Below are 12006 nucleotides of genomic sequence, written 5' to 3'. Positions count from 1 at the left end.
CTATCAAAAGAGTTATTAAACAATTCATGATTAATTAAAAAACATGTATAGTAGGTCATTGTATTTGATGGCCTGGGACTGGAAGGGAGTCACTTTTAAAGATGGCGGCTGTGTTTTGCTTGTCCACAAACAGCCAAGGCTCGCTTTAGTATAGAAATTGTCTATGTGTCAGCCTGCCGGTCGACCAATCGGTGGGCCGTCTTTAGATGTCTACGGTCATATACCGAAACTGCCTCGACCCGTGAAAGTTCGGTAATAGCAATTAAATAAAACATTGCAAGCCTATGAACTCATTTTCAAGTTTCTAATAAGTTGTGTGCAAACGATAGCTCAGTACTTGACTCTTATTTTTTAGAGTTAGATGGCTTTGGATTAGTACTACACAGCCGAAGTAGACGACGAAGAAGAAAAAAGAAAACGAAGAAGACTGAGGAGGCGGAAGTTGTAAGTAACAGGACACAGACGCATCACTGCACGTGTGTACACGGTTGTCAAGAAAGCTAGCCAGCGACGTTGTTTACTGCAGCATGGCTAAAGTTTCGACGAAAAAGCGCAAAACGAAGGTTAAAAAAAAGAGTCCAAGCGTTAATGTCACCGCAGACGTGAGCTACGATTACGAAGATGGCATCACGGAGGTTGGTGAGACTGTCGCGAGTGAGACGGAGGAAGAAAGTGACGATGAACGAAAACGGCAAAAACTCGTGGAGGCTATTAGTTCTCTCGGAGGTGGGAAGCGTAAGAAAAAGCTTGGGGAGCGATCGGAGGCGGCCGTCCAAAAGTCCGAATATACTGTCACTGCCGATGGTGAGGGCGTCAAGGTAGACTTGAAGGATCTCACCGAGTCCTTCTACAAAATACCGGCCGTCTCGTCCAATACCAAGGAAATACTGAAAAACCTGAAGGAGAATGTAAAAACGGTCAAATGCCCCCTTAGTAAGGAGGAAAGTGAGCGTATCCAGCGTGATGTTTCCTATCAAAAAGTGTCAACGGAAGTGAGCCAATGGCAAAGTGTGGTTCTAAAGAACGAGAAGGCCGAGCAGCTTGTTTTCCCCCTGAATCGGGAGTCCTTTGGCCCTCGACCCTTGGAGAGAGTCGTCACATCTTGGAAGGCGCAAACCCCCCTTGAACAGGAAATATTTTCGCTCTTGTCTGACAACAAGCAACCTATCCACGACCCAATTCTAACCCCAGATGAGTACAAGTGCATGCAGGCCATGAGTCTGACGGAAATCAAAATCCGCCGCGCTGAACTGCAGAAAGCCAGGGCTTTGCAGTCTTACTATGAGGCCAAAACCCGGAGAGCGAAACAGATCAAGAGCAAAAAATACCACAGAGTGCTTAACAAATCCAAGCGCAAAGATTTCCTCAAGCAATTTGACCAGATGGTCAAAGAAGACCCGGCGGCTGCCTTGAAGGAGATGGAGAAAATACAGGTGGCCAGGATGCAAGAGCGAATGTCGTTGAAGCACCAGAACAGCGGCAAGTGGGCCAAGTCCAAGGCCATCATGGCCAAATACGACGAAGGCGCTCGCAAGGCGATGCAACAGCAGCTGGAGGTGAGCAAAGATTTGACGCAGAAACTCGTCCTCCCTGTGGCTAGCGATGAGGAAGAGGAAGCGAAAGCCATGGAAAGTTTGGCCGATTTTGTAACTGAGCTGCCACAAGGACACGACTCGAATCCCTGGATGAGAGGAAAACTCTCCGAAGATCCGGCTGAGACCGGAAAAGAGACGGCGGACGTCGTCCAACCGAACGTCGGGTCAACTGGAGCTGCGGAAAATATAGAGGAAGAGGAGGACAGTGAGGTGGAGGAAACTGAAGAAGAGTCCCTTCTGCGGGAGTTTGATAGTCGTCGGAAGAGGCGGCAGGCTCCCGACGCTCCTAAAAACGAGGATGCGCAGATCTTGAAGGAGCCTGAAGACGCCTCCGTCAAGCTGGTGGAAGGGGAGACGGCACAAATGGAAAATTTGGAGTACATGGAGCTCCTCAACCTAGTGGAGTCGCTTCCACCCGACGAAGCTGTCGTTGAACCGCAGCCACCGCCGCCGCCGGATGTGGCGAAGGTCAAACGCAAAAGAGGAATAGAACTGAAAGACGTTCTTACCAAAGAGGCAAAGAGCATTCTCGTTCCGCTCGCGCCAACCGCCGCCGCCACGGAGGACGCCGACGAAACGCTCGATCAGGTCAAGCTAGTCCAAGAAGCCTTCGCCGGAGACAACGTGGTCTCGGATTTCCTCAAGGAAAAGAAGAAGAAAGAGGACGCGGAGAAGCCCGCCGTGGTGGACTTGAGCCTGCCCGGTTGGGGGCAGTGGGGGGGCTCGGGCCTCCGACTCTCCCGCGCCAAGCGCAGGAGATTCCTCATCCGTCCGAAGCCCACTGCACCCAGGAAAGATCAAAACCAGCCCGCCGTCATCCTCTCAGAGAAGCGGAACAGCTCGCTCAGCCTTCACCAGGTGAACACGCAGCCCTTTCCATTCAGCAATCACACTCAGTTCGAGAGCACCTTGCGCACGCCCGTGGGACGCACCTGGAACACGGAACGGACCGTTAAGAAGCTCACCCAACCCAAGGTGGTCACCCGGATGGGTACCATTATTGATCCCATGGCTCGTGAGGAGCTAGTGAAGGACCAGAAGAAGAGCGGGGTGGCACTGAAGAAAAAGGCCAATTTCTGAATACTCGGTTCGGCCCTCAGAGTTCTGTGGGAATCCAATTAACATGGATTTGACATCTAGCGCCGTCAATGGCAACGTACAAGTTAAGATGTAACCGGGCAAAAGCCTGATGGTAGTAAACAAACGAATAACATTTGAAATTCAAAATATCAACCTAAGGATATTTACTACCACATTCAGCTTTTAATTTTAGTGGGATTAATTGCTATCTTAGGTAGTTAATGAAAATAACTTGTAAAAAAAAAATTGGTAAACAATCATGCAAAAATGGAAGACATGTTTGAGCTGTGTATGAATAAATATGAAATAAATGCGTTCTGGTAAAGTGGAGTGGTATTTTCTTTTCTGATACAGAAGGTGGCGCTCATGCCCCATTAATTATGATGACTACTACAAGCTAATACACGTTACCACCCTCTCCCAGTCAAAATGGATTGGACGTCTAACACCGTCAATGGTAGTAAAACAAGAGCAGGGAGGTAGTTCTCCCAGTCCGAATGAATTGGACAAATTATTGTAATTGAGAGATAGTGTGTTAAAGACCATGAAATAATAAAAAACGTTCACATAAAAGATAAATAAAATAATTACAATTGATACATGTCCACGTAAATAGACACCTGCCTGGGTCCTTAAATACCGGTAGTCAGTTGTCCATTGCCTGGTTTTAAATGAGTTAATTTAAAATTTTATTTCCTCCAAAAAGGAGTTAAGACAGTGGTGTATATTTTCCTGCTTGACTCATTGACTGACATTGACGACGGTAGATGACCAATCCTTGCACGTCAGCTCTCCCAGGTTCAAATGGATTGGACGTCTAACACCGTCAACGACAGCCAAAGGGTTTATGAAATAACATGAAAGCTGTTAGGACATTAGAAAGGTTGTTTACGTTTCCTTATGAGTGTTGTTAGTACTAATACATACCAAAGTTACTGTGTGGTCATTAATTGTAGTAGTCACAGTATTCTGAAAAACTTGCAAAGTTTTGTGCGAGGGTGTGCTTTCAGGTACTACCAAAAAAAGGAGGTGGAATGAGTGACAGGCTCATTTGCATGGCAGGGGCCCCTTAAAAGGGGGCCGTGCAGGTGCACCGCTTCCCCACACACTTGAGAGGATTCCTCTCCATACACACAGTTCTCTAAGAACATTCGCTCTTATTGTCCACTCAACTTTGGAATTTTCTTCTTTCTCTTTCAAGAATTTGGACACTTGGAATGACGTGAAAGATGCTTTTTCCGAAGCAGCATCCCGCAAGGAGACGCTTTGTTGGGGACGACGAGTGAAGCCGAGAGCCTTGCGGTGATGATGTCACCGTTGCTACTCTCCCAGCTCCTTTTGCTCAGCCTCCGGGCCGCTCCCACCACCGCTAATCTCGGGGAACCCTGTCCAGGTAGAATTTTTTTTCTTCCCCTTCTCTCACATAGGAGTCGCTCAACATAACCATTAGCGAGCAACCTTTGACTTCTGGGAAACCCCCTCCAGCCACAAATTCCTCTGGGTAGTGTAGCACTCACTGCAGGGAGGTTTCCCAACCTTGAGATGCCAATTATTTGATGTTCATTTAATTTTCATCCCACGCTGCTTCCAAACAAGTACAGACGAGGAATGAGGTTGGGATTACATTTACAGGGATCCTCCCTGCGCACAGAAACCCGACCTGTTTTTTCTCCACTTTGTGAGCAATTCCCATTTACTGGAAAAACAGCAGCCACCCAAGGTTATTGCTCACGTGGGAGGAATTCTAGCACACTACAAATTTGTTTTAATGCGTTAACGTACGTCAACACGCAGGCTAGGCACTCCAATTTCATGTTGGAGGCTCAGCCCTGCTAAAATCAAAGATTGGATCCTAACAAAGTCCACAAAGTGTTAAAATAAATGAACTAATTCACTGCTATTGACGACCATAGACATCAAATACATTTGGGCGGAGAGCAATCTATTGGCATCACAGCAAATAATTTAGGAAGTAACGTAAAATCTGTTTGAACAGTGAAAGATTTTTGATGTTTCCTAATAGCTGGTTTTCAAAGCAACAATCGTTTGTTTATCGTCATTAAATATCAACGAGTCCATTGAGAAAATAGTAAATGGGTACTTGTTTTTCTCCAATTTTTAATTCCATGTTACAGCTTACGATGTTTATTTGGGCTATTCTCAGTTAATATTATCAATGCTGCCTTGGGATAATAGACCCCAAATAGGGAGGTCCCTGATTAATTAAATAATTTATTGGGGATTTTAAATTGTTACTATCATTGCTCCTTTCTGACTTGCTTTGTTGCAATGTTTAATTCTGTTGCTTATGTTGAGTCAATGTGTATCAATGGCCTCCAGATTTGGTTCCCGTAGACCTTCTAAACGCTGCCCTTGAGAAAGATGTTGGTGGACCGATAGCGGGGGTGCACGTGAGGTCATCCGGAGGCGTGCGCGGTGTCCAATTTTCTGGGCCTTGCGCTCCCATAAACCTGCTATCCAACTGTGACAGTTCCCCCAAAGACTTCTCTGTTGTCGTCACGCTGAAAGCGGCTCGCACAGCACGCAAGGTAAGCCAACGGTGTTTCTTCGCGATTCCTATAATATTTGACATATTTTTTTATTCCACTTTGCAGAAAAGTGAGTACATCTTCGCAATGATGGAGCAGAAACGAGCAGAGCCGGAGAAGGAAGAAGAAAAGCAAGACGGAAACAATCCGCTTGTGGATAGTGTTAGAAGAAAAGCAAACGATAATGCAGAACATCGCCATGTTCTTCTGGGATTGAGACTCGCCGGGAAGCAGCTGCATGTGCTCTTTAGAGGACAGCGAGGGGGCACGGAGCAACGGGTGTTCCGGGGCGCTCGACTTGCTGACAACCGCTGGCACACCCTGATTCTGTTCATCAGCGGGCATCACGCCAGGCTGACGGTGGACTGTGGCTCGCCGCGGGAAATGTAAGCTTTTTTTCCAAGGCCCAGACAAAGATCACGGTAATGTTTTAGCTTTTATTTAATGGTATTACTAATATTAGAGCCCCCCTGGAACGTAAATATATTGGTAAATACTAAAAGCAAATCACTAACTGAGCCTTAGAAAACAATAATGGACTTAGTTCATTTTTGTCATTTGGCAGGAAAGGGATTTCAAGCTTTTGGGTTGTAATGAATGTGTGGATTATTGGTCATTTAGATGACTTCTCCTGGATACTCGTTTTTTTTTTTACCGAAAGTTTGATATTTTAAGCGACATTGATCCATCTTATCCCAATTGCTTGAAAGAATAGAACAAACAGGTTAGAAAAGAATTGCTGAGACATTAGTATAAGTCCAAAATCTATAACTGAGTCATTATTTCACCATAGATGAAAATTAACTTTTACTTATATTATCATGCAGATAAACTGGGATTTTAGCTCCTTGTTAGTGTGTGTAAAATAATGGACAACTGTGTATGTCAAATTGTAAGATACTCGTTGTTTCGGCCCAGTGTATAAAAGACATACCGTCATTTCTGCACATAAAAAAGGACAAGTGAGTTATTCCACTACAGTAGCTTAATCGTTATTTTAAAAAAATAAACAAATAAAAAACAGGCATTATGTGCAATGAGGAAGGCAAACTGTTTAATTTGACGTAAAACACTGTCTCATTTTGAGGACAAGCATATTATTGAACCTCAACACTTTTTACATCTGTGGTACTATTTTAGACAACTCTCTTCCACTAAAAGCCTTTTAAACTTGTCTTTTGTCTGCCGCTTGAATGGGTGAAAGAGAAAAACTGCCTAGAAGGCATTGTCAACACGTGCTCAAAAATGATTGCAGTCATGCAGAGAGACTTAAGTTCTCATTGGTTGCAAATCTGTAAAGTTGTCTGAATCCTGACTTTCCACCATCCATCTACCTCAATTTCCATTCCGTCTCCTTGAATGCGCCCTACGGGGCCTAAGGATAATAGATCATTCACCGCATTACATCAGCAAGACTGCAAATATGCTCGCAGCCTGCAGCCATACAGTGGCGTTCTGACAGATGACTCTTCCCTAAGCAGGAATTCCGTATTAGTACACACAAAGATATCCACGAAAATTGTTGGTGACCATTTGTTTGGGGAAAACAACTTATTGTATATTTATCTTTTTTGACAAACAGCCTTCCCTCCACGCCTTTCTCCCAGGATCTCAGCTTTCACACGTCCAGATTCCATATTGGCAGTAGAGGCAGGTGGAAAGGATTGTTTACGGTAAGACCCGCACTTCCACTGTTTACATGTCATCAGCTGCCGGTCGTACTCTGAGTGTCAGTGGATCATAGGGACAAACCAGTATTTCCAGGGTCGAAATACCGGTTTATGCCTCTGATCCGCTGGTCTTTGTATAGGGCCTATTGAGACAGTTGGTCCTGGTACCCGGTTCAGATGCCACACAGCAGATATGCCCGTCAACCCACCCTCAACTTGCAGCTCTATCAATTCCGCCCTTGCTGCTGTCCGATTTTTCTGCCACCGGAAGGAACGTTGCAACTCACCCTTATGGTACAGTTGATGCAACAGGTAGTACAAACCCTGGAAAAAAATATAGAATTGTTCGTCTCAGAGGATGTTCACTCATTTGTTGAATTGTGCAGGGAAAATAAAACAGTTCATTGGCAGGACTCAAAACGAAAGTCAGAGAGACTTAAGTTCTCATTGGTTATTTCTAATGACAACTTTCTGGCTTTAGGAAACACTAAATGAAATGTAGGAGGGTTGTGGTAGGCAGGAAAGTTTACTTTTCCTGATGAAAGGCAATGCCACGGCCCTCAAATAATACAGAGCTCAGTCCAATTCAAAATGTGTGGTGGAATTTCAACAAAATGGGCCATGACAAGGCTCCAAGATTCAAAAGTAAGACAGCTGCAATCATAGAACATTGGAGCCAGATTATTGAGGGTCCATGGGGTCTAGGGGGTGTTTTCCCCCCTCAGTATTGATTTATTCCTTACTATTTGGCCCCTGATTTGTCAGAAAAGCAAATGTTATTGAGTTTCACCATTTCTATGGATGTGTTAGTGTTTCCAGACAATTACCATTAAATATTGCTAAAGCTTTGTGTCATTTCAATCATTGGCTTTTTTTCTACATATTAAAACAACTGAGTGAACATCCACCAGGATATGTGATTCCAGATTTCTTTGGCAGGATTTTTAAAATGTGTCTTAAAAAGTCAACAATGTGTCATTCTTAAACTTTGTCCAACTCAAGAACCTGATGCAAGAGTGATAGTTGGTTCAGAGCGGACATGCTCGGAGTTGTTCCGAGGCCAGATGTGGTTTAATCCACTGAGGATGGCTCTCTACCTCTGCGACGGTACCTCGTGGATTACAGTGCTAGAGGGTGAGGCGCCAACGTCACCAGAATATCTCTGTCTGCAAATCGAACGAACGTCTTGCTTTGTCTGCTTAGATCGTAAACAACAACTGGACTATGTTGAGGAACAACAGGTTCTCAGCACCAGCTCAGAGACGCATGACATTGAGGTAAAATCCATTCCCATGTTACTCCTGTTGTTTGCCTTTGAAATGAAAACCACATGATATGAATGTGAATCCAAATCAAGACCAAATAGAGATACTGTTTCTGGCTCGACACCATAACAAAACCAGGCCAGAGTTTATCTAGAAACACAACACAAACTGAGACCAAATCAAGAGCCAAAATCTTGCTGAAAGCAAGTCAGAAAAATACTTTGAAATGACCAGACCAAAACAAAAACAATAAGTAGATCTGTTAAAAAAAGTGAAGACTAAGTCAATGAGTTTTTTTGGTGTCATGTTAAGATCTTCCAGGTGCAGGGTATGGGTCTTATGGCTGCCATGGCTCACCGCTCCTCAACATCTGGCTCTGCAGTGTACCAGTGGAGTCCACATTATGGCTTTCAGCTATACCAGAATATCAGCACTCATAGAGCACTGACCTGGAAGCATTTCAACATGGGGAAGAAGGTATGACCGGAATTAAGAGTATGAGAGAGAATTTACTAAGTAGTTGTCAGAACTCTTTATATTCTAGTAGTGTACAGATTAGGTATTTTAAAAAATAGAGAGAATAGTATTTACTATCAAATGTAATGCAATAATATTCCTGTTCTTTTGTTGTAGACATTTCTGGTGGTGTCCAACTCTAATTTAGACACCAATGTAGGAAAGGAGTTTGACTACTCTGTCATTTACAAATGGAGCCGGAAAAGCAAGCACTTTGTGCAATTTCAGACTTTGCAGACGCACTGTGCACGTGACTGGGAGGCCTTCAAAATCCATCGGCACACTTATCTTGTAGTTGCCAATCACAGGATAGGTAAGACATAGTATCATTCAATATGGTGCAATTTTAGACCTAGTCAAGACTTTGAGACTTCATCAATCGTTCAATCAATTGTGATTTGTGTCACTCTCTCTTGGTAGGTAATAGCAACCACACCATAGACAGCATAGTGTACAAATGGAACAGACCAACAAAGTCATTTGAAGTCCACCAGAAGCTGAGAACGTCAGGGGCTTACGACTGGGAGTTCTTTAAAGTGGGACCTTACCATTTTCTGGTGGTGGCAAACGCCTTTGATGGAATAACAACGTCAGTCGATTCTGTGATTTACGTTTGGGTCGATGGGAGTTTTCAAGTCTTCCAAACCATTAAGGTACACAAAATGCTACAAATACTATTCTTGTAATGAGTCTCTCCATCGCCACTAAAATATACTATACAGACCTGCATTGGAAATGTTATCAATTTATTAGAAGACAACACAAATCCCCAAAGGTCAAAAAAGCTACTTTTTTTCCAATAACTCCTGCCTTAAGAATGCGACTCTTTATTTCCTCAAAGATTTATGAGATGGCGGTCTGAAAGACAGTAAAACAGTCCTGTCGTAACCCTTGAATGCAGAGAAGCAACCCAAACGTGAAGAGATGAAAACGATGTAATGACAGGGGCCAGGAGAAAAACATCAGGTGTGTCCTCACTGCCCAGAATAGAGCAGGCAGTCTGTAGCCCACAGCGAATGTCATATTTTGACTAGAACCACACTTGTGCTGAAATATGTGTTGACATTTTGATAGGTCCATAAGGAGATGAGTGTGATTTAGGGGAATTCCACGGATAGATGTTGTGAGGATTAGTCAGAAAAGACCCCTTTAGGGCATTAGAATTAATCATCTGAAATCACCCAGAACGTTTCGACATAGTGTCACAACTAGTGAGAAGGGTATGCAGAAAGCATTTGTAAAAGAGGCGGATTCAATTGATCTTTTGCAAACTCGCCTCCAACTATGACCATTGACCAATCATACATCCTAGCAACTGTTGTTAAGGGACAGCCTCTGTCAAGTTTCACCATTCCCCTGTTGTTACCATGGTTATTTCTGTGGACTGCAAGCATTACCTGACTGCCAAGTGCCGTACAACTTAACGGAAGCCTCCAAAAGGATCAGTGAGCAGCCGACGTCCAAAATGGTGAAGCGCCATCCCTATGGTGTATGGAAATCAGAAAGGCATCCCAAGAAATTATCTGGATGGGTGTGGTTCTTTCCCTTGCCAAAGACAAATTCCTTCTGTCCCAATTTGGAGGATATTGCTGTGGAATTGCTCCAAAACAAATCACTAACATACTCCCTTATACGCTTCCCTGCCATAGACTTTACCGTCACAGTCACAAAGCTTGACAGACTAGCAACAGTATCTAAGTGGGCGGAACTTTTGAGAAAGGTCAATTCTGTCTTGTGATTGCAGTGTAATCATGGAATCCTGTTATTGTTTTATTTGGTGTGTGTGTTACATTGTAGAGTATTTAGACTGTGTTTTGTTGAAACATTTAAATTTTGTGTTGCCATTTTGGACACAGTTGGAAAGGAGGTTTTGAAGCTCAGGTGATTTAAATTTGACATGTCAATAAGAAAGTTAAAGACATAAACATGGTGGAAATCCAAATTTGACATAGTTAACATGATCGCTGAATAACTCTGGTTAGTTTTTTTTCCTGTATTGCTTGCATTATGGTAAAAACATGCTCTTTTAACATATTTGAACTGCTGCTAATTATTTCAATCTAAATGGACAGCAAATTATCTTCCTTATCAGCAGGTAAATCTACAAGTTGTCCAAACACGATTCCAAATAATAGTTTTTCATTAACCAAGCCTCTTTGCATTTTTCTCCTAAATAAATCCTTACAGCGGCGTCTCAACTTGGGTTCAGTTGAGGCCGATCGCTTTCAGCCATTAAACACTTGTTTACATATGTCATAGATGACTTTCTCATATTTTGGCACAGACTTTTTGTGCCACTGACTGGGAGATGTTCCAGATTGGCAGACGAGTTTTCCTGGTTGTCGCCAATGGACACCGGCTGCACGGCAATGGGCCAGGACAATACGCCATTAACTCCACAATCTACGAGCTGGACATGACCGCACAGTTGTTTGTTCGCTTTCAGGACATTGTCACTTACAGGTATCATTAAATATGGCAACCCACAGAATTTATGTTTCAAACCAAATAAGAAAACACTAATATATATATTTTTAAAAAGCACATAAATGCTCTTGACATTTAATTATCAACATTTATCTAATATTCCTTTTTTCCCTGCAGCGCGGTGGATTGGGAGTTTTTCAGCCTTGGGGAGGAGTACTTCTTGGTTGTTGCAAACTCCTTCAATGGCGAGTCATACTCTCTCAACAGCGTTCTCTACAGGTACTTGCCTCATCATCTGCCCGCTGCAAACCGTTCAAAACACATGCCTTATATGAAGGTTATATTAATCTAATGTTTTGAATTGATAATGGTTAAAAATGCTGTTCATCCATCATATTTAATTTGTTTCATTTATTATTAAATCCTAATTAAATGTTGTGAATTGCATTTGTTTCTGGGGTAACACTCCACTAATGTGGGTTCAAGGTGGCAAGGCTACGAGGGCTTCATTCCCGTCCACTACCTTCCGACCATTGGTTGCAGCGACTGGGAGTTCTTCAGTGCTGGCCGTGACTCTTATCTGATTTACTCCAGTGCTAAAGTGCCTCTTGCCAAAGTGTTCAAACTGAAAATGTATTAGGGTTATTCACCACCGTGATTATGTCTGTTGACGCATGCATTCTCTCTGCTCGGGGGGTCTTCAATTGAGAATGTCTCCATCCCTGATTTCAAGACATGCGCTGTGTCGGCAGATTTGGTTCGCATAAGAATGACTGTAAATTATTCAATGAACAATAAGATAGTCATCTTTTTTTAAACAATCATCTCTGTTGATGTTGATATTTTGCACAGAATTAAATGTATGTAGACAATCCCCAATTGTTTTTATTGTAAATTTTTGGAA

The 12006-nt window shown here is 43.2% G+C and overlaps 2 protein-coding genes across 4 annotated transcripts; both read left to right on the top strand.

Annotated features, from left to right (window-relative positions):
- Positions 1–313: 313 nt before the first annotated feature.
- Positions 314–11976, top strand: tspeara (thrombospondin-type laminin G domain and EAR repeats a). Of its 3 annotated transcripts, none has more exons than XM_077620283.1 (14): positions 314–444; positions 3877–4068; positions 5016–5224; positions 5291–5610; positions 6807–6897; positions 7035–7188; positions 7897–8028; positions 8098–8171; positions 8472–8636; positions 8793–8988; positions 9096–9328; positions 10960–11138; positions 11280–11381; positions 11589–11976. In XM_077620283.1, the coding sequence occupies exons 2-14, from the start codon at positions 3981–3983 to the stop codon at positions 11740–11742; spliced, it is 2097 nt and encodes a 698-aa protein (XP_077476409.1). In that variant the 5' UTR covers positions 314–444; positions 3877–3980; the 3' UTR covers positions 11743–11976. The 3 variants fall into 3 exon arrangements, with proteins under 3 accessions (XP_077476409.1, XP_077476406.1, XP_077476408.1); XM_077620280.1 differs by having other exon boundaries at positions 7035–7206; XM_077620282.1 differs by lacking the exon at positions 314–444 and having other exon boundaries at positions 3794–4068; positions 7035–7206.
- Positions 426–3000, top strand: LOC144089448 (U3 small nucleolar RNA-associated protein 14 homolog A). The gene has a single exon (XM_077620279.1). It carries the CDS (start codon positions 528–530, stop codon positions 2673–2675), a length of 2148 nt encoding a protein of 715 aa, XP_077476405.1. The 5' UTR covers positions 426–527; the 3' UTR covers positions 2676–3000.
- Positions 11977–12006: the final 30 nt, after the last annotated feature.

This window comes from Stigmatopora argus, chromosome 15, assembly GCF_051989625.1.
Source record: "Stigmatopora argus isolate UIUO_Sarg chromosome 15, RoL_Sarg_1.0, whole genome shotgun sequence".
Taxonomy (NCBI): Eukaryota; Metazoa; Chordata; class Actinopteri; order Syngnathiformes; family Syngnathidae; genus Stigmatopora; species Stigmatopora argus.
Note: the sequence above shows the minus strand (reverse complement) of the source record. Positions and strands in the feature narration are given on the sequence as shown.